The following is a 19,646-nucleotide window of genomic DNA, read 5'->3' as shown; positions in this document are numbered from 1 at the left end:
CGAGCCTTGGAGAGAAAAAGGAAGCGACCACACACTCTCATTGCCTTGCGCCCACACACACACACGAACTACCGCTCCCGAGCTCGGCAGAGGGGATGAAAGAGGACGCTACCGGCAGCGGCGGCGGCGGACGGGTCGTTGGCGTCGGCGATCGGTCGAGCTTCGTGATCGGCCTCATCGAGAACCGAGCCAAGGAGGTCAGGCCTTAAACCCCCTCCCCTTCCCCCCGCATTGGTCTAGTCAGGTCGTTGGTTTCGTCGCGCGCGTTTCCGTCTCTATCGTTTCGACCTCCGTGTCCCGCTCAATCCGTCTCTTGCTGGGATACTCTCGGGATACTCTCGGATTGAATCGCACGAATTGATTCGGTTCGGTGTGCCTGTGCGGTGTTGCTCCGTTGGATTGCTCAAAATCAGCGGGCCGTTTGGGCGATAGGTCTTGCGTTCGGTTGCCTTTTCCGGTCATGCGAAGAGATCCGTACCCCGTCGGAGATTAGTTTTGGAATTGGGGGTTTTAGGATCGGCAATTCGTTTCATGCGGATAGCTGCACCTGCACTGCACGGCAATTCTCCTGCTGCGTTTGCCGTTCGAATCGAATCTAAATTTATTGATATGTACCCGGACGTACTGGGTAAACTTTTAGTAATTTCCTGCTACTGCATTATTCATACACCGATGTCGGCGGTAACCAGTAATTCGTACAAGTTTCTTTAATCTCATGTGTAGAAATGGAGAGCGTGCTTGACTTCTTTTGCTGGTTTATTCTACTTGAGCCGCATAGATAATCCCTTATAAATTAACCCAGGAATGTATACTTTAGGCGTTTTTCTTTTTTCTAGAATCAACACTCTCTGGCCTCCATATACAAGTCACTATATTAAGATTGTATATCCAGATTTACAATGTGTCTCTATATGCTCACCCCATCCCATGTGCGCCTGCAAGTGTTCTGCTCATGAATGTGGACATTTGTGGTGGTGGGGGTTGGGGGGTCCTTATTTTTTGTGGGTGAATACATGGAAGTGCACCTTAGGCTCGTATATTATTATATTATTATTTTACAATGCTGATGACCAAAACAAGTTGTACTAATAGCAAAGCAGAGAAAGCCAACCTTGGAATTCAAGAATGGATACTGTTTTGTACTCCCTCCATTCCAAAATACACCTCATATAGATTTGTGCACTTGGACCAAGGAAGCTCTTGTTTCTCATGCTTGACCATTTCTATTGGATTAAAAGTAAGAGATGTGAGTTGTTATTGGGTGGGTGCGGGTGCCAACAGAAAAATGAGGTGTATTGTGGAACAAATGAAAAAAAAATATATGAGTTGTTTTGTGGAATGGAGGGAGTACTAATTTGCTACTTTTACCAGAATATGTCTTTAGAAAAAGAGTGAATTAATGAAACTTTTACAGGTTGGCGTCGCGGCCTTTGATTTGAGATCAGCCTCACTACACCTATCTCAGTATATCGAGACCAGCTGTTCATACCATAATACAAAAACACTACTGCATTTCTATGATCCGATGGTTGTAATTGTGCCCCCAAATAAAACAGCGGCAGATGGTATGGTTGGAGTTTCGGAGCTGGTTGATAAAAATTACCCAGCAAACAAAAAGGTGACTATTTTTATGGCATGATATCTCTATTTTACACAGGGGAAATCATTGCATTCTTCTCTAAGAAAAACTCACTTTGTAGGTCACAGTGGCACGTGGTTGCTTTGATGATACCAAGGTATGGTTGTCACTTACTGGGATATTTGTTCTTTCACTTATCAGGGGAATGCCACCCCATAATAACACCCATATTCCCTTTTCTTTAAGGGGGCAGTCATGGTGAAAAATCTTTCAGCTAGAGACCCATCTGCACTTGGTTTGGATACTTATTGCAAGCAGTACTATCTTTGTCTTGCTGCGGCCTCTGCGACAATTAAGTGGTATGTGTGCTCAACGCATCAAGGCAACAGTAATTTGGATGTTACCCTCTTCATGAATTGTCATGACATGTCTCCCATGCTCATAAATCATAATACAGTGTTGTATCAACTATCAGTATGAATGCAAACTAGTATTGTATACCCAAGCTGCCATATTTATGACTTAATTATCAAATTATTGAAATTATTGCTGGGGCAAGAGAACTTACTACAACTCTATGTATATTTAACTAATTTCGAAAAAAATGCACGAGTTTCCAGCTCGAGTTACAGCTCCTTTCTTACTGTTTACACTAGTAGCCCTGTCCTACAATGCCCTCAATATCTATTACTGCATGTTTGATTGAAAGCGAGACTACATTTAAGCCCCAATCTCCATAAAGATTTGAAAAAAAAATTAGAACATTATAAAATCAATCTTTTATTTGAACATATAACATAAATATTCACCAAACACCTTATTTTTGTTGTGGCTATAGATAAGGAAGCATTTTTTTTTCGATTGAAAAGAAACGAGGGTGAGATGGCATGCATTTTCCTTGATATTACTGTATGTCATGAGCAGTGTTGGTCCCTTGTTTTGACCTTTTTTAATTCATTACATAGTTGAACTTGTGTTGAAAGCTAGCACTAACATCCGTTTGTTTATTGCTTTAATCACATCTTGTTTTTCACTCGTCTTCTTTTATGGAATCTTTCAATCAAATATCCCTTTGGGGTATGAACTGCATCTGTGGCCTAATTTCTGGAATTTCTATCATTCACTACAACAAGGTTACCCAGCATCACATGAGTTTTATGACATTTGCTCTTATTTCTTTTTTACAGGATAGAATCAGAAAAAGGCGTAATTATTACTAGCCATTCATTATCAGTAAGTTACTGGAAAGTTCGCTTCAACAGATATTCTTGTTATGAGCCTTTGTTTTACCTACAACTTCATTCTTATTAATTAAGTTGTCATGAAAAAGTGGTAAAAAACTGATCATTGCTGTTTATTCTCCATGCCCACTGATACCATTTTGTATGTCCTTGCTGGTTATGCATATTTGAAAGATCATATGCATTGTCTCCAGAAATTGACTCGTGGAGCGACATTAATTTCTTAGTGTGTTACTCGCAGCATATTGTGTAATGATCTGTAACTTTATTACTATTCATTGTCCTCAGATTGCAAGGTCTAGGGTTTCTTTCATGGAGCTGACACTTAAACATGTGTTTTTTCTTGAACGTGCATCTGAATGCCTGTCAATTTGTATTAGAAAACACCAAGGAGATGCACGATTAAAAACCACAAAGGTGGCAGCAACCACTTAAACATGAAATATATTGTAGAGTGAATTCTACTTTTTACCCCCTACTTGTGACTTTTTGACAGATTTTACCCCATTTAAAAAAAATATTGCCACATTTTACCCTTTAGCTGCGACTTTGTGACAGCTTTTATCTCATTTTACTATTTTTCACGAAATAACAAGCTGGACCCACATGTCAGAATGACGTGACAGCTAACCAGGCAGACAACTTGAATGTCAAATTATGTTAAGTTGTATAAAATTTTGGTAACGTCTGCCATATGATGCCAAGTTTGATCGAACTTCGTTAAATTTTGCCACTATGCTGTCAGAATTTGACGGAATGTACCAGAATTTGGTAGGATTTAACATAATTTAATGATTGCGAGTCCAAGTTGTCGACCTAGTCAGTTTTCACATCATTTTGATATGTGGGTCCAGCTTGTCTCTTCGGGGAAATAATAAATGAGTAAAAGTTGTCACACAGTTCCAATTAAGGGGTAAAATGTGGCAAAAAAAATTAAATGGGGTAAACATTGTCACACAGTCACGACTAGGGGGGCAAAAGTGGAGTTCGCGATACATTTTTTGAAGCTTAAACTGCTATACCCTTGGACATTTTGTTGCTGAAACTTAGAAACAGAAGATATCAGGTTTGCTGCACTATCATTCATAAACCCATGTATGTCCCTCAAGAGTCAACATAGGTTGTTACTCCTATGTTGTGCTAACTTCCAATTATGGCAGTTCTTGTTCTCTCTTTTCTGTCGGTTATGGGCTCATAGCCTCACATAGTTGTTGTTTTTAAACAATACTTTTCACCTCCAGGTTACATTCAACGGCTCGTTTGACCATATGAACATTGACTCAACTAGGTATTATTTTGAAACAATACACCTTCAAATTCTATCAAGTAATGTTAACCTGATTAATCTTGTTTACCAAAAGAACCGGAAGAACAAGAATTCAACAATTCAGTTGCTATACCTTAATGGCTTAATGGCATCCATTGTTTGATATGCACCCAGCAGCGTTCAAACATTAGAAATAATTGACCCTCTCCATACTGAACTTTGGGGTACTAGCAACAAAAAGAAAAGTCTCTTTCAGATGTTGAAGACTACAAAGACTACAGGAGGGTATGCCTTCACAACTCCAAATTACCCTGTTTATGTTATTTTGTACCGTACGCAAAGTTAATATCCCTTGGATTCTTAAATCTATGTATCTTTACTGATACTCATGTAAAATGATTAATTGTTCATTTTGCGAATTTGTTATGTCAACTGTTTATTCATGTCACATTGTTTAATTTGTTTGGTTTAGTTTGCATATTGAACTACTAAGCATATGCGATTATTCTCTTCAACATTGTTGCCCCAGGTGTAGACTACTGAGAGCCAACTTGTTACAGCCACTAAAAGATATTCAGACTATCAATACTCGGCTTGACTGCTTGGTAAGTAGGATTTGATTTTACGTTCTGATTTATTTGTGAGTACCTCCAAATTAATCTACAACTACGTATGTTATTTCTGACATTTTGAATATCTGAGGCATGTTAGAATATAACTTTTCCATACATTTTGACATTGTTAAACTGGTAATGATTTGGAATCTGTTAGGTGTGGTTGGTGTTAGTGCAGTTCACTCTCAAATCTCAATATAATGTTGTATTGTGTGCTTGTGTCCACATTATAAAGTTAGTATTCATCTGTGAGTAATTTCATGTTACATATATTTGTTTCAATATTTGTTTTCATGCATCGGTAGCTAAAGCTTGACCATCTTTGTAAGCACAATGTGGTTTGAGTGCCTTCTATTTGTTGAACTACAGTTGGTAGTTGAAAGAAAATAAAAAGGCCTCCTTAATACAAATGTACAATGGTATATTATGTTGTGTCATTCATCTAGGATATACTATGTGCCGTGATCTAGCAATGTTAGAAATAAAAGACAATTATGTGCATGGTACTGCCATCGATACGACTATGTCCTGGTATTACAATGTACTAGCTCTATAAACCCAACTATGTTACGGTGGGAAATCCTATGGCGAGCAATCTTTACTTGTAAAATCATGAGTCCGCCAATTGTACTTTTTTTTGTGGAACAGTTGTCTATATACAAAGGAGGAGCTCTGAAGTTATGTGGGAGAATTTTTATGTGAAATAGAAGTGGCTTTTATAATGTTCATAAAACTTCATGCCCATGCTCTATTGTATGATTTTGTGCATGTAACTGCTGAGATATAACAAGTATCTTCACTCTTACTAGCTAGATACCCATGCATACCTACAAATAAATAAATAGGATTATTCTAACATGTCTAACTATTGTTATCATGCTTAGTAGTGCCATGTCTTTGAAAGTTCTGCCATTTATTTTTGAGATGGTTTCACACGTAGGATAATGGAAAATGTGGACAGACCGCTGCCATGAATTAACTTCTTTACAAGAGTAAGATTGTTGGTGGTGGTCCATCACCTTCAGACCGCGCCACTTGTTCATTTGGCACATAACATTGAGATGAGAATGGATATGGATTATTTGATCTGTGATAATAAATGATCATACAACATCCTCTTTAAACATGTATTATATATTTTTTAGACCGTAGCAATGCACAGAGTGCTAGTTGAGTTAACATCGTGTTGTCCACATAGGACCAGGGCCTGTATTTTGTGAACATTTCCTCTTAGTGAAAAGAAAAAGGCAGCTCTTTTGCATTTTCTTAAAAAAGAGAAGGAAAATTGGAACCATGCCATAACAGACTTTGCAAATGAAACAAATACCACTGGCTGCGAGTATGACATATGGCATGGTTGAAAATCCACATTCACTGGGACATCCAGTGGCATTTTTCAAAGCTGCAACTTTGTGGTGGCATGGTTACAGATTTCCGCTTACAAAAACATGAACCTGTAACTTAAGTACTTAACACAATATGTCAACTTAATGCATGCTTTCTAATCTTATATATGAAATTTCAGGATGAGCTAATGAGCAATGAGGAACTATTCTTTGGCTTGACACAAGGTCTCCGTAAATTTCCAAAAGAATCAGGTTGATCTATATGCTCTTCTCTTGTTATGCTGTTCTTTAGACAATATGATTCTCACCGCTACAAACCGGCCCACTTTTATTATGCCCTAGATAAGGTTCTCTGTCACTTCTGCTTCAAACCCAAAAAGATCACTGATGAGATACCGAAGCCTGCCAATGGTCGAAAGAGCCAATTGTTGATATCTGACATTATCGTTCTAAAAACTGCTTTGGATGCAATACCATTCCTCTCCAAGGTGCTGTTATCAGAATGTTTGTCAGGGTATTTATATTTTGTAATTGAATCTGTCCGTGCTATTTCCGCTGATTTATCCTCTTATATCAACTAAAAATGACACCAGCTAGTTTTCAAGCATGTAATATGTAGCTCCCAACATGCAGGTTCTGAAGGGGGCAAAAAGTTTTCTTCTTCAGAACATTTATCAGACTGTGTGTGAAAACCCAAAGTATGCAAGGATGAGAAAGAGGTGTGGTTTAATGCCACTTAACTTACTAAAGAAAATCTTTTATGCCCTCTATGCCTTTCTTTTGCATAATATCTACACATGGTATTGTTTGATCTCTCTTCTTTTAAAGTTTGGAGTTGGTGGTCGTCAGTTCACTCCTTCCCAACCCTTCTCTTCTCACTCCTGACAAGTCAGACCATACGAAGCCACGAGTTGGAGCAGCAAACCATAAGCCTCCCTTCCCCAGTCTCCTATTACTGCCTCTGCTCTCCACTCCAGGAGTTTTGGTTCATAGTTCAAATCCAGCAAAGCTTATTAATCAGGCTTTAATGGCACTGCCATAGTCTGACCCATAATCTAACTATCATGTTGATCTGTAAATTTTATTTCTTGGCGATTCTGTAACAAAGCACGGGCACCTTGCTAGTCCATATAAAAATGGGAGATGAGAATACTCTTAGTGTTTGTATCTGCCCTGATCAGGAGCTTCAAGATGCTTTAATCATCAACTTTAACAAATATTTTCACTGATGTCAATTCACATGCTTCACTTTATTTTTCGAATGATTAATGCGATAGCATAAGACGAATTATCATACTAATTTTTTCCAGCTTTATCTCTTCCTTTAATTGTTTTATTTCTTGGCTTGCATCGCCATATTTCAGCATTTTCATGCACAGTTGTATTCATCTACATTGTGAACGTTATTTTGCACCAATCTTCTAATGCTTGTATGTTCCATTTTCTGATCCTAGAATCGGGGATGTGATTGATGAAGATGCTGTTCATTCAAGGGCTCCTTTTGCAGCTTGCACTCAGCAATGTTTTGCTATTAAGGCAGGCATTGATGGGCTGCTTGATGTTGCTCGCAGATCTTTCTGCGATACCAGTGAAGGTGCTTGCTGTTTCATATTCATTCTTTTTTGTATAATGCATTAGTTTGACATATTATATTGCAGCTATACATAATCTCGCCACCAAGTACAGAGAGGAGTGTCAGCTGCCAAATTTGAAGATACCTTATAACAACAGACTGGGGTTTTACTTTATTATACCCCAGAAGGACATTACTGGAAAGCTTCCTAGTAAATTTATCCAGGTGCGTGGATGTCCCTTTCAGAAATCAGCTTCCTAGTACATGCTAACCAGTTGCAAATTCTAAATAATCAATTAGGTTGTTAGGCATGGGAAGAATGTGCATTGCTCAAGCTTTGAGCTTGCTTCGGTAAGTTTACTTCTCAATAAGTTATATTCTTACGTATGTTTGGTAACTATGCACCAACTAGCACACTGCAAAATTTGACCAGAGGGTCATTTTTCTGGTTTATGTTTCCAATGGAGTACACGTTAGCTAACACCTAACAGGGCTTAGCTACATGGTAGATATTAACCACTTTATGTTATTTACTATAGCTCGGAGCATTCTTCTTGTGCTGAAAGCTTTCTGACTTCTATAAGTTAACTCCCAGAATGGAAAAGGTCAGAAGAAGACTAATTTCGGGAAAACTAAAATCACACTGCATGCTAGTATATATTTTTAATTTAATGTGTGCAAGCCTGACAAACATGATTACACATTTACACTGTAGGAGAGCTCATCTTTTTGTACATCTAATTAATGTCATGCATTTTCTACTATGTGCAGCTAAATGCTAGGAACAAGTCAGCTGCTGCTGAGTGCTTCTTGCGCACAGAACTTTGTTTGGAAGGTTGCTACAACATTAAGTGTCAACCATTTTTTTCCGTATCATGCGTAATTCTTGTTCTAAGCCATCATGGGGGTTCTCTTCTTTTCTCAATTTCAAAAAAAGTGTCGGTGCATCCTTGTTCCATTTTTTAGGTTCCTGTTTTCTTGCTCTCTCTTTTCCTGTTGGTTTTATGATATTTTTGCTCTTGTTTTTGCTTTGGCTGTATGGTTTGCATCATTTTGACCCTTCTAATACAAAATGACTTGTATTTGGGTGCGTGTTCGAGAAAAAGATCCTTGTTTGAGGAGTAGTTAATCAGTAACCCATCTTATAACATACATAAAAAGGTTATTATATAAGTGAACGCATTTGTTGCACAGGGAGTTCACCATCTATATTTACTGGCATCCTGCATGTAGGCAGCAGCAGTTTGCTGTTGAACAACAAAGCATTATCATGCCTCACAGTCTATTAATGGGTCTCCACTTTGTTTACATCAACAATGTTTCCATTTGGCTATTTATTTGCTTTACCAAGATCGTCTAGCTGGTAATAATATGGTAATAATATTGCATTGTCCAAAATTTTGTAAGCTGGCAATCATGCACTTTGAATGGTTGAAAGCACAAACTGGTAGCAGTGGTTGGGGTTTGTCTCAGAAAATTCACATGCAAATGAACTCCTAATGTTTGTCAAGACTGTTGAAGCTTGTGGGCAGTGGAGCATTGGATTTTTCATGGATATTACATGTCAACTACTATGCAAGCGTCTACAGACATCTTCATGTCATCTAAGTCTCTTTTTGTTTCAGGACTTATTAGTGAGATCAGAGAAGACATTGGTATCTTAACATTGCTTGCTGAAGTACTATGTCTTTTGGACATGATTGTAAATTCCTTTGCCAATACAATATCTACAAAGCCTGTCGATCGTTACACGAGACCGGAGTTCACAGGTGGAATTTTAATACACCGCTTAATTCATTTGTTTATTTAAATGTGGTCAACAGTGTTCGTAGAATCCTGATCTTGTAGTAATGATGTTGCTGTTTTCAATTAAGCAGATGATGGACCAATGGCGATCAATGCCGGACGGCATCCTATTCTCGAGGGCTTGCATACTGATTTTGTCGTAAGTTGCTTTATTTTGTTATTGATTACTCAATTTTTACTTCATAATTTATCCTTCTCGTTATTCATTTTATATAAAGTCTCAATGGTATTATATGCTGTCGCTGTAATGCAGCCTAATAATATCTTTCTTTCCGAAGCGTCAAATATGGTTCTTGTCATGGGCCCAAACATGTGAGTCACATGAATCTTGCTTCTAAATTTCTTTAGTAGGCTGCTGACTTATCGTGCAAGTTTATCTAGTCTCTGCATTGTCTTTGCTACCGCAGGAGTGGGAAAAGTACATATCTTCAGCAGATTTGTCTGATAGTCATTCTTGCGCAAGTCGGCTGTTATGTTCCAGCTCAGTTTGCATCACTGAGAGTGGTTGATCGTATATTCACACGAATAGGAACTGGAGACAATGTTGAAAACAACTCTAGCACGGTATGAGCTTAGAGAAAATCTCAGGTCCTATAAATGTTAGCAACCAGTAAAATGTATGTTTTCGTGTGAAGATAAGCTTGAAGACTCGTTTTTCTGATATGGTTTCAACTTCATAATGTAGTCAGTCACGTTGCGTTGTTATTTAAACTGTTTGTTGAGTGACAGATGCAGTAAATAGATGAAGCAGAAGAGCTGTGCGTTAAGCAGTTAATTATGGTCTTCCTATAATATCATGAATCTGATGAACGTCTTTACATTTGTTTTCTTGGCTATTATTTCTTTTGTGTTAGCTATACTTAGCTTGCATCTCCCTGATGCATATTCTTCCTCTTGTCCTCAGTTGAAGGCCTTCATTACTAGCTATAGCATAACTAGCTCTCTGCATTGCCTTTACTTTAGTGTTCGTTAGCTGTTAGATTAGTGCATGAAACTGAAAATAGAATAAGGGCTTGAAGATTTTAGCATAAGTTTGATACCATAAAAGCGATCAAGCAAGCATGTTAAGTTCAGTGGATATGAGGAAATTGCAATTTGTATTTCCACGAGGCCATATGCCCAAATGTATTACACATGCGACTGTGGCAAATATGCAGGAAACCCATTATACAAATAGGATATTATGGAACTGATGTAAATTTATATACATCTCTAAAGTCTTGACATGAGGAGCAACATTGAACTATGAGTTATTTTTTGAGGAACAGGCAGGAGCACTGCCTTTTCATTAAGAAGAGAGCAATAAATATTTACAGAGGGGTGAAGTTTTTCCTATACACAAGGGGAACACACAAAACCCCGAGCACAGCACAACCAACCACACCTAGTCAGGTTCTAGAGCAAGGCTGACGGCCGGAAGGCCGAACGCCGAGCTACGCTGAGCAATGCCCTCGAAAGCCAGGTGATGCGGCAGTTGTGCTCCTTCCAGGCATTCCACCAGAGTAATCAACCCACCATAACCAGGATCTTAAGCCTTTGAATTAGTTTATTGGTGCATTTAAGTCTGGTAACGCACATTTTTTAACCATTTTTTTGTAATTTTAATATTGTAGCAACTAAAAGTCTGAGATGTTATTTTGAACGTGTTATTGTACTTTGTTGTTTGCTTCCTGTCTTCAAAGCAGAGTGATCAGCATGGCACAGCTATTTACATGTAATCTTTCTTCTGTACAGTTTGTTATTCCATCAATAATGTGTCTGGCTGGCTTATTCAGCCTGTTGATGCATTATATATACTTGTGAAACTGATTTGCCTACCTGAAAAGCTGGACTTGATTCTTTTCCCTTAATAGTGAGGTGCAAAGATTTTCTAATTGCATGTTGCAGCTGTGATTTTCCATCCAGTTTAGCTAATGACTCTCAAGCACCTTCATATTTTTCTGAAACAAGATCTGTCTTAAATGTTCCTAATTAGTTTAATTTCTATTTGCAGTTTATGACGGAAATGAAAGAGACAGCTTTCATCATGCAAAATGTTTCTTCAAAGTACCTACTGCCTTGTTGCACTTGATTGAAACTGGATATTTCACTTTCATCTTGTCTTCCTTCTGATGACCATGAACATTTGAGTTACAGGAGCTTGGTTGTAGTGGATGAGCTTGGAAGAGCTACTTCTTCCTCTGATGGGTTGGCAATTGCATGGAGCTGCTGCGAACACCTACTATCCCTCAAAGCGTATGAATTCATAACCACTTAGTGCAGATGTGATATTATTCCCTGGTGTTGAAAACGTATTCCTCTCTGAACGGAAATCTAATTTTATGTTGTTCTGCATCTCCCAAATTCAAAAACATTTATAGCCTATCCAAAAAATTTGGTATGGAAATTGGATTTCTTAATCAAATAAGAAATGTGTGATCAATAATACATATAGTAGAGTACACCAAGAATACGCATCTGCCCACTTGTGGCAGGCTGTAATCCATCGAGTTTTAAACACCATATTTACCGAGTTTTGAGAATGCCAATACCGTAATGATTAGGTATCAGTATTTATTTTTAGATCAAAAAGGCTTTCACCCTGTTCCATTTCTTAGAAACGAAACATGTATCAGTAATAGGAGTAGTTCAGTATTAAGCTTAGGGGAAGTGTTGCTACACCTTACGCATCTGTCACGTACTTGTTTGCTTAATTTTGTTAACTACTCATTTATAACAGAACCTACAATGTGGTTGTCTGCAATAACATTTATTTTGTTAAGTAGATATCTTTATATTTAATTACGGAGATAGTATCCTGCCTGAGTAATTTCTGCAATCATGCTATGTCAAATTCAATAGTGTAATAATGTTGTGTCTTTCACCCGTGCAGCTACACCGTGTTTGCCACACACATGGAGGGCTTGTCAGAACTCGCGACGATGTATCCAAATGTGAAGACGCTTCATTTCGAAGTCAACTTGAGAAACAACCGCTTGGATTTCAAGGTAGGACTGTATACGCTGACGATCATAGTCATTTCGTTTTCTTTGGTTTTTCATTTCTTTTAATACTGTACTACGGGCGTCCCCAACATCAGTTCCAGCTGAAGGATGGTTTGCGACGGGTACCTCACTATGGACTTCTGCTAGCCAGAGTGGCTGGTCTCCCTGCTTCCGTGGTTGATACGGCAACGAACATCACTTCGCGTATCACAGAGCAGGTACTCCAATTTGGTTACCACTATAATCTCTCTAAGGTTACATGATGCAATTGAAATTATGTTCCAGGGTAATATACTCATGTTCCTCACCTTGGGTGCTTTGTTTATGGCACAAAAAAGGTCCACTTTTTTACTGATGCTGCAGAATCCCTACAGGAAATGGTTAGGATGGATGCGAACTGTGAGCAGTACCGGCCGCTCCAGATGGCCTACCAGGCTGCTCAACGGCTCATCTGCTTGAAGTACTCGAACCAAGGCGATGAGTACATCCGTGAAGCGCTGCAGGACCTCAAGGAGAGCTACGCCGCAGGCAAGCTGACACGAAAAAAAGAAATGCGATGAGTACATCCGTGATACGTCATACTATATGGTTAGTGGGTCACGCAAGATCTGGCCCGACCTATCCGTTGTAACCCCCCGTGTAGCAAGCTTATGCAGGCCATATGCTTTAGAAAATCTATTTTAAACCTGAAATCATAGAGTTGGTCGAAAACTCCCACTTCATAATCTTCTCCAAGCATCCTGATCTATATCCGGTCAATATTGCTTGCAAGAAGGTTTAGAATCTTGGTCTGCTGACGTGGCCAAGCTAGTAACGCACGCTAATTCATTTTGCCATTTTGCCACGCTTGCTATGAAAGGCCTCACTGTTATAAAAAACGTGGAGGCTCTTCGAATCGGGAGTGTTGGAGAACGAAATCTCAGGTTGGGTATAAAGATCAACCGGAGTGACCTAAATTGCAACTGAAGTGTAAGTTATTCATGCGTAATTAAACTCATATCAAAAAAAGCGACAATTTTGTAGTTTCCCACCACAAAAAATCCACCTGGCAATATTTAGTTAATGAGCCCAGCTTGACCATGACCAAGCCAGCACTCACTATTTGTATACGTTCGTAAGGTCACTAATGACCGGAACATTAGGAGGTGGAGGTTCGATTTGTTCTACGACCTGAAGGTTTTTAAACATACTTTATTGGCAATAGTCAGTCAACGATCGCAGACTTGATCATGCCCACGCGGGTAATCCTTGTTTGTATACATTCTTAAAAGCATCTTCAGCAGTGGTCCTAAAACATGTCTCCTACTTGTTGTTTAGTGGCTTCTTCCTAAATTTTTCAGCCCCTATTTCAACTCAATCTTCAGCGGTAGCCCCTATTTAGTTTTGCTATTACACTTACACATGGGACCCATCTGTCAGTGGGTTAGTTCTTTCCTCATCCCATCTTCTTCCTCCCGCCGTTCCTCTCTTCCCACGCACGCACAAGCCCCGCACCTCCAACACCCACCGTTGCTGCCCAAGCCGACACCGACGCAGTCGAGGGACGGGTCCGCCGCGGCAGTGGCCGGAGGCGGGCGGAGGTGCGAGCGCGCGCGATGGCAGTCGCCGGAAGAGGAGGCTCGGGCGGATGTCCGAGCACGCGCGGGGCAGCGGACGGCGTCGGCGACCGACGGCGCGGGCCAAATGGAGGAGATGGGCGGCATGGCAAGAGGAGGAGATGGGCGGCGCGACGGGGGCGAGGAAATGGGGACCGCGCGGCGGGCGGCGAGGAGATGGGGGCGGCGCGACGGGGGGCGAGGAGATGGGGGGCGGCGGGACGGGAGACGAGGAGATGGGGGGCAGCGCGGCGGGCGGCGAGGAGATGGGGGCCGCGTAGTCGAGCGACGCGGAGCGAGGAGAACGGCGCCATAGCCCACCTGCTGGATCTCCAGCCGGGGGCGGCGGGGAAGCAGCGGTCGGCGGTGGCGGCCGACGGCGAAGCGCGGGGCGGCGGTGTTGGCCGGCCGAGCGCCATGGACAGAGAGAGGAGAGAAGTGAGGCTAGCGTGGCATGGAGGAGAGGGAATAGGGAGCCCCTGGGAATGGGGGATTGGGAAGTGTTTCTAGGGCCTCCATAGAATAGGGCTTGTAGTAGGTTCGCGTTGAAGAGCGTTTTTTTGGCTCTACCTCCTAAAAACGTGATAGAAATTCTGTTTAGGGGCCTGCTTAAGATGCTCTAAGGTCACTAATGTCTAGGACAGTAAGGTCAGGGTGCTGGTTTCAGCGATTAAAAAATGGAGGAGATGGAGGTTCCATTTCGACCTGTTATCCAAGGACAATGTTCAAAACAAACTTTATATAGCGTAGATTGGGTTTATCTCATTACCACCGCTAAGGTTATTGTTGAATTTTGGCTTTCACCGTAGAAGGTGCTACTGCGTGGCTTACATGCTACATTTTCTTCTCCATTTGTTAGGGTCGGGTGTTTGGATAATGCGTATTTATTGTAGCATCCGTCGATAAAAAAACTGAAAATCACATTTTAAAGTTTCAAAAAATCTGAGAAAAAAAATATTCTTGCACTGAAAAATTATTTATTATACCGTAAAACTATCAGCTTATGTTTACTATACAGTAAAATTTGAGTACATATACATATTAGTGTATGTTAGACCAACATTGGCCCCCCCCTCCCCCCCTTAATCTTCGTCCCAAAAACGCCTGCACAACACTTTTAGCTATTTTGGATTAAAATACTCATCCTTTTTTGAACAATATTTTTCAGAAACCTTTTTAAAACTTTAATCGGACAATCTAATGCGAGAACGTGCCCAGCATTGCCTAATCGTGCGGCGCGCTCCGAGATTGGTGCAACTACATCGAACAACGGCACACCACGCGGCAACGCCCGATTCTCCTCCCACGTTCCTTTCTCCCCGCGATCTCCTCTCTCCTCATCCTGTCGGTGGCGCGGGAGGTGGGACTCGGGGAGCGGCGGCGCGCGGGGTGGACGCGAAGAGCGGAGGCGGCGTGGGGCGCGCGGGGCGGCGGCCTCGAAGGGCAGCGACGGCGGCAGCGTGGGGCGCGCGGGGCGGCAGCCGCGAAGGGCAGCGGCGGCGCGGCTGCAAAGAACCGTGGCGGCGGCGTGGGGCGCGCGGGGCGGCAGCCGCGAAGGGCAGGGGCGGCGCGGCTGCGAAGAGCCGTGGCGGTGGCGGTGGCGTGGGGCAGCCGCGAAGGGCAAGCCGGTGCGGCTGCGAAGAGCCGTGGCGGCGGCGGCAGCATGGGCGGCGGCGGCGAAGGGGCAACGGCGGCGAGCGAGGCGGCCGCGAAAGGCCCCTGGCGCAGCTTGGCCAGGGTCGCCCTCGGACCCTTGCGCGCTGCCCTGCTGACTGCTGTCGTTCTTCTGGGCGCGCTCTGAACGGCGCCGCCTCACTGCCACAGGCCCAGTCCAGTTTCTCCCTCGCCTCCGGCATCACCTATGCTGCTGCGCACGCGTGCGCAAGAGGGCGCGCAACGCCTATGGTAGCGCGAGGTACTGCTGCAGCGGTGAGTACGACACGCCGATGACATGCGGACCGACGAGCTACTCAAAGGCGTTCAAGAGCTTATGCACTACAACTATGCCTACGATGATGCCACATCACTTTCACCTGCGCCGGGCCTTCTGATACCATACATCTGTCGTCCTACTATGTTCCGATATCTTCAATACCATATATCTGACGTTCTCCTGTGTTCCGATATCTTCGAGTCCATGGTTCTCTCTATATGCCACATGATCCACCATATAAGCCAATGTGATTTTACTACATGCTTTCATTAGAGTGTTTTGTTCCATGAAGTGTGTTTACTCGTGCGTTTGGTCATTAAGACGAGTATTTGTTAGCATCCATGTTCCATCAAGTGAACTTGTCTCATGCCAACAATTATAACTCGATTTTGTTCAATATCGTTTGACCTGACAAGTGGGCACGGTTAACCCGTTAAGTTTTCTAAATTAACCTGGTAAACATGCATAGTTAACCTGATAAGTATGCACAATTAACACGGTAAGTATCCGTAATTAACGTGGTAATAAATATGCACGGTTAATCCGGTAAGCATGCACGGTTACCCTGGTAACTATTTCCTTGCAACCTGGTAAGTATGCACGATTAATCCAATCAGGTAAGTAGGCACGGTTGACCTGATAAGTATCCCTAATTAAATTGATAAGTAGGCATAATTAACCTGATAGGTATCTCCAATTAATTTGGTAAGTACGCACAATTGACTTGGTAAGGATCCCGATTAACCTGGTAAGCATCCCCAATTAACTTGGTAAATAAGCACAATTGACCAGATAAGTATCCGTAATTAATCTAGTAAGTAGACATTGTCAACTTAACAAGTATGCGTGGATATGCATGTGCGGATAATCAGTCATGGTATAGTCATGTCTAGAAATACTTGTTGTTTTAGAAGGAAAAAAATCTAACCAACGTGTGCCAAAGTCAAATGGACTAATTTTACATATCACGTCAATACATATATGTTCTGTTGTCAATCAAGCTAATTAGAGAGATGCACATGGTAAAGGAGAAGCATGGTGTTCATTGTAGCGGCGGCGCTACCACTTAACAAGGCATGCCTAGAGTTGTTGTGTTGTTTGCGCTTTTGGTCGTGGATGTAATGGACTTTCGTCCTATGAAATACACATATTTTTTCTCTCAGTTTTTGCTCTTGTCGACCGGATTAAACATAGGGATTTAAGATCGATTGACAGATTAATAACCGGCAAATGTGAGAATTTAAGATCGATGGACAAATTAACAACCTAGACGTAAATAATCTGTTAAGCGTGTACAATTAACCCGGTAGGTATACACAATTAACCTGATAAGCAAGAACAGTTAACCTGGTCAATATGCGCATTTAACCTGTTAAGTGGGAACGATTAATATGATAAATATGCGCATTTAATCTGGTAAGTAATAACGGTTAACCTAATAAGCATGTACGGTTAACCTGATAAGCATGCGCATTTAATCCGGTAGGCAGGAACAACTAACCTTATAAGTAGGGCAATTAACCTGATAAGTAGTCACGATTAACTTGATAAGTTCGAACATTTGACCTAATGAGTAAGCACCATTAACTTGTTAAGCAAGAACATTTGACCTAATAAGTAGAAACATTTGACCTGGTAAGTAGTACTACCTCCGTTTCATATTCTTGTCTCAAATTTGTCCAAAAATGAATTTTAAAAAACGTCTGGATACATGTAATATTTCGACAAAAAATATCAAACGGAGGGCGTAGCAATTAACATGATAAGTTAAAACAATTAACCTGGTTTTATCGTATGTGTACTGATCCATGTGAGAGGGTGATGTACTGATGTGTGATGCGGGGTTGTAAATAGTTGTGGTCTATATTGGTTTTTTTTGCTCTACAATTTTTGGCATGGAAAATCTAGGGGTTAATGTACGGGGGTGTTTTCTTTTTCTGCGGCTGCACGTGTTGTCTGACAGAAGATGGCCTGATCGATACGTGGGGAAGGTTGTACGTGTTTTAACCGGATCTTTTTCGGTATGGGTGGGCCACATGCCTCTGCCGGCCCAGCGTGTGGTAACGCTTTTTCCTGCTCGCTCCCGCGCATTCGTCCGGTCGCGGACGCGCTGTCGCGCCCGCGCCCGCAGATAACCGCCCGCTCGCGCGCTTAACGGGTTGCCCTTCACCTTAACGGGCGCCGCACGTTAAAATATGGTGCACACGTCGCCCAGTAGTTTCTTTGGCGAAACCTTTTTAGAGCAAATATGCTCGTCCGTTGAGTCGATCCATGGATCCAACCGTCCTACTTTGATCGAATTGGGCTGCAAAACGGTCTGCAGCCTGTTTGGGCCGGCAGCAAAGATGCGCACTTGGGCTCGGCCTTGAACCGACCTATACGGTTCTCGTATACGCGTAGCGTGGAACATACGCGGCATCTTAGCTGTTCAATACGCGTAAAATCTACGTATCCGTATCTGAACCCACTTCCCACGATCCCGCCTCCTGCGACTAGCTCCCTCGAATCCCGAAACCCTAGCTCCCGTCGCCATGGCGGCCGCCGACTCCGTCGTCTTGGACCGCGACGACAAGGGGAACCCTCGCGCGCTCCGCCTCTTCGCCGCGCTCGTCGAGGCCGAGTCTCGCCACTTCGCCTCCGCCGCCTCCTTGCCCTCCAAGAACAACCTCATCCTGGCTTTCCGCGGCGGCGACACCCCAACCGTCGCGATCGCCGACTACCTGGAGCGCATCCAGCGCAACCTACACTGCGAGAGCGTCATCTTCGTCCTGGCGGCCGTTTACTTGGCGCGGTTCGTCCGCAGCCGCACCGCGCGCGAGGCGGGGCTCCTCGTCGAGCCGGCCACGGCGCACCGCCTCGTCTCCGTCGCGCTCCTCCTCGCCGCCAAGTTCTCCAGCCCCAACTACGCCCCCAACAGCCCCAAGGTGATCCCGGTATGTTCTAACCAACGAATCCTGGCGAGTGAATTCGCCGGGCTGGAGGTGTCGTTCCTCCGTGCCATCGACTACCGCCTCCTCGTCACCGAGGAACAGTTCCTGCGGTATTGCGGTCACCTGGAGCGCGGCCCGATGGCTGGCGGATGCTGCGGCGGCAGGAAGAGGAAGTCAACTTCCACCAGAGAAGGGGACAAGGCCCGCAACGTCCAAGCCTGCCAGAAGCCTGCCATGGCATCTTAGGATTTCGATTTGGATTCCATTTCTTCCTGTCATATGCATCATTCCGTATAATTAGTTCTCGCATTGCATTATTGGTTAATCTTCTATCTTTTCTCTGCAGGGTACTTTCAAGGATTTCGATTTGGATTCCATTTCTTCATGTCGCTTGCATCATTCCTTATAATTAGTTCTCGCATTGCATTATTGGTTATTCTTTTTATCTTTTCTCTGCAGGCTACTTTGAACTGGGAATGGGAGCCTGAGAGGTGTTAGGTTTAATTTGCTCGCTTAGTTGGAAGAATAAAGAAAGCCGGAAATGAAGAACGGCAAGATTTGAGCCCGAAAGTTTCAGTTTAGGTCTTAGTTTTAAGTTCCTAGCTTAGGTCTTCGGTAAATTTTTGCTTGAAACAGTTGTAATTCTAGTCTTCTAGTACTCTTACGGAACAATATCCAGTACAAGAGTCCTATGACTAGATCTTATGTAATATTTCAAGTTATAAGAAAGTAGTAGAGTAATAATATTTTTTATGGTCATTCGTAGCCGCCTCTCTTT

The 19,646-nt window shown here is 42.5% G+C and overlaps 2 protein-coding genes and 1 long non-coding RNA gene across 4 annotated transcripts; 2 read left to right on the top strand and 1 right to left on the bottom strand.

The window, feature by feature from the left end:
• Positions 1–13,242, top strand: LOC100822001 (DNA mismatch repair protein MSH4). 2 transcript variants are annotated; one of them, XM_003563059.4, is made up of 24 exons: positions 1–197; positions 1,415–1,618; positions 1,701–1,736; positions 1,826–1,938; positions 2,767–2,812; positions 4,062–4,108; positions 4,265–4,372; positions 4,617–4,692; positions 6,227–6,299; positions 6,390–6,535; positions 6,681–6,766; positions 7,502–7,641; positions 7,706–7,845; positions 7,921–7,971; positions 8,392–8,455; positions 9,246–9,389; positions 9,498–9,565; positions 9,680–9,738; positions 9,834–9,990; positions 11,420–11,472; positions 11,563–11,661; positions 12,299–12,413; positions 12,506–12,628; positions 12,785–13,242. In XM_003563059.4, the coding sequence occupies exons 1-24, from the start codon at positions 96–98 to the stop codon at positions 12,968–12,970; spliced, it is 2,436 nt and encodes an 811-aa protein (XP_003563107.2). In that variant the 5' UTR covers positions 1–95; the 3' UTR covers positions 12,971–13,242. The 2 variants fall into 2 exon arrangements, with proteins under 2 accessions (XP_003563107.2, XP_024311994.1); XM_024456226.1 differs by lacking the exon at positions 1–197 and having other exon boundaries at positions 1,519–1,618; positions 1,833–1,938; positions 4,262–4,372.
• On the bottom strand, positions 12,630–14,644 carry LOC112269455. The gene is made up of 2 exons (XR_002961306.1): positions 13,810–14,644; positions 12,630–12,943 (listed from the first exon to the last, which is right to left on the bottom strand). It is a non-coding gene; the product is annotated as an uncharacterized LOC112269455 (long non-coding RNA).
• Positions 14,645–18,358: 3,714 nt separating this feature from the next.
• Positions 18,359–19,639, top strand: LOC100828041 (cyclin-P4-1). The gene has a single exon (XM_003560149.4). The coding sequence runs from the start codon at positions 18,470–18,472 to the stop codon at positions 19,112–19,114; it is 645 nt and encodes a 214-aa protein (XP_003560197.1). The 5' UTR covers positions 18,359–18,469; the 3' UTR covers positions 19,115–19,639.
• The last annotated feature ends 7 nt before the right edge of the window (positions 19,640–19,646 follow it).

This window comes from Brachypodium distachyon, chromosome 1 (assembly GCF_000005505.3).
Source record: "Brachypodium distachyon strain Bd21 chromosome 1, Brachypodium_distachyon_v3.0, whole genome shotgun sequence".
Lineage (NCBI taxonomy): Eukaryota > Viridiplantae > Streptophyta > Magnoliopsida > Poales > Poaceae > Brachypodium > Brachypodium distachyon.
The sequence above is the reverse complement of the archived record's forward strand: the minus strand, read 5'-3'. Positions and strand labels throughout refer to the sequence as shown.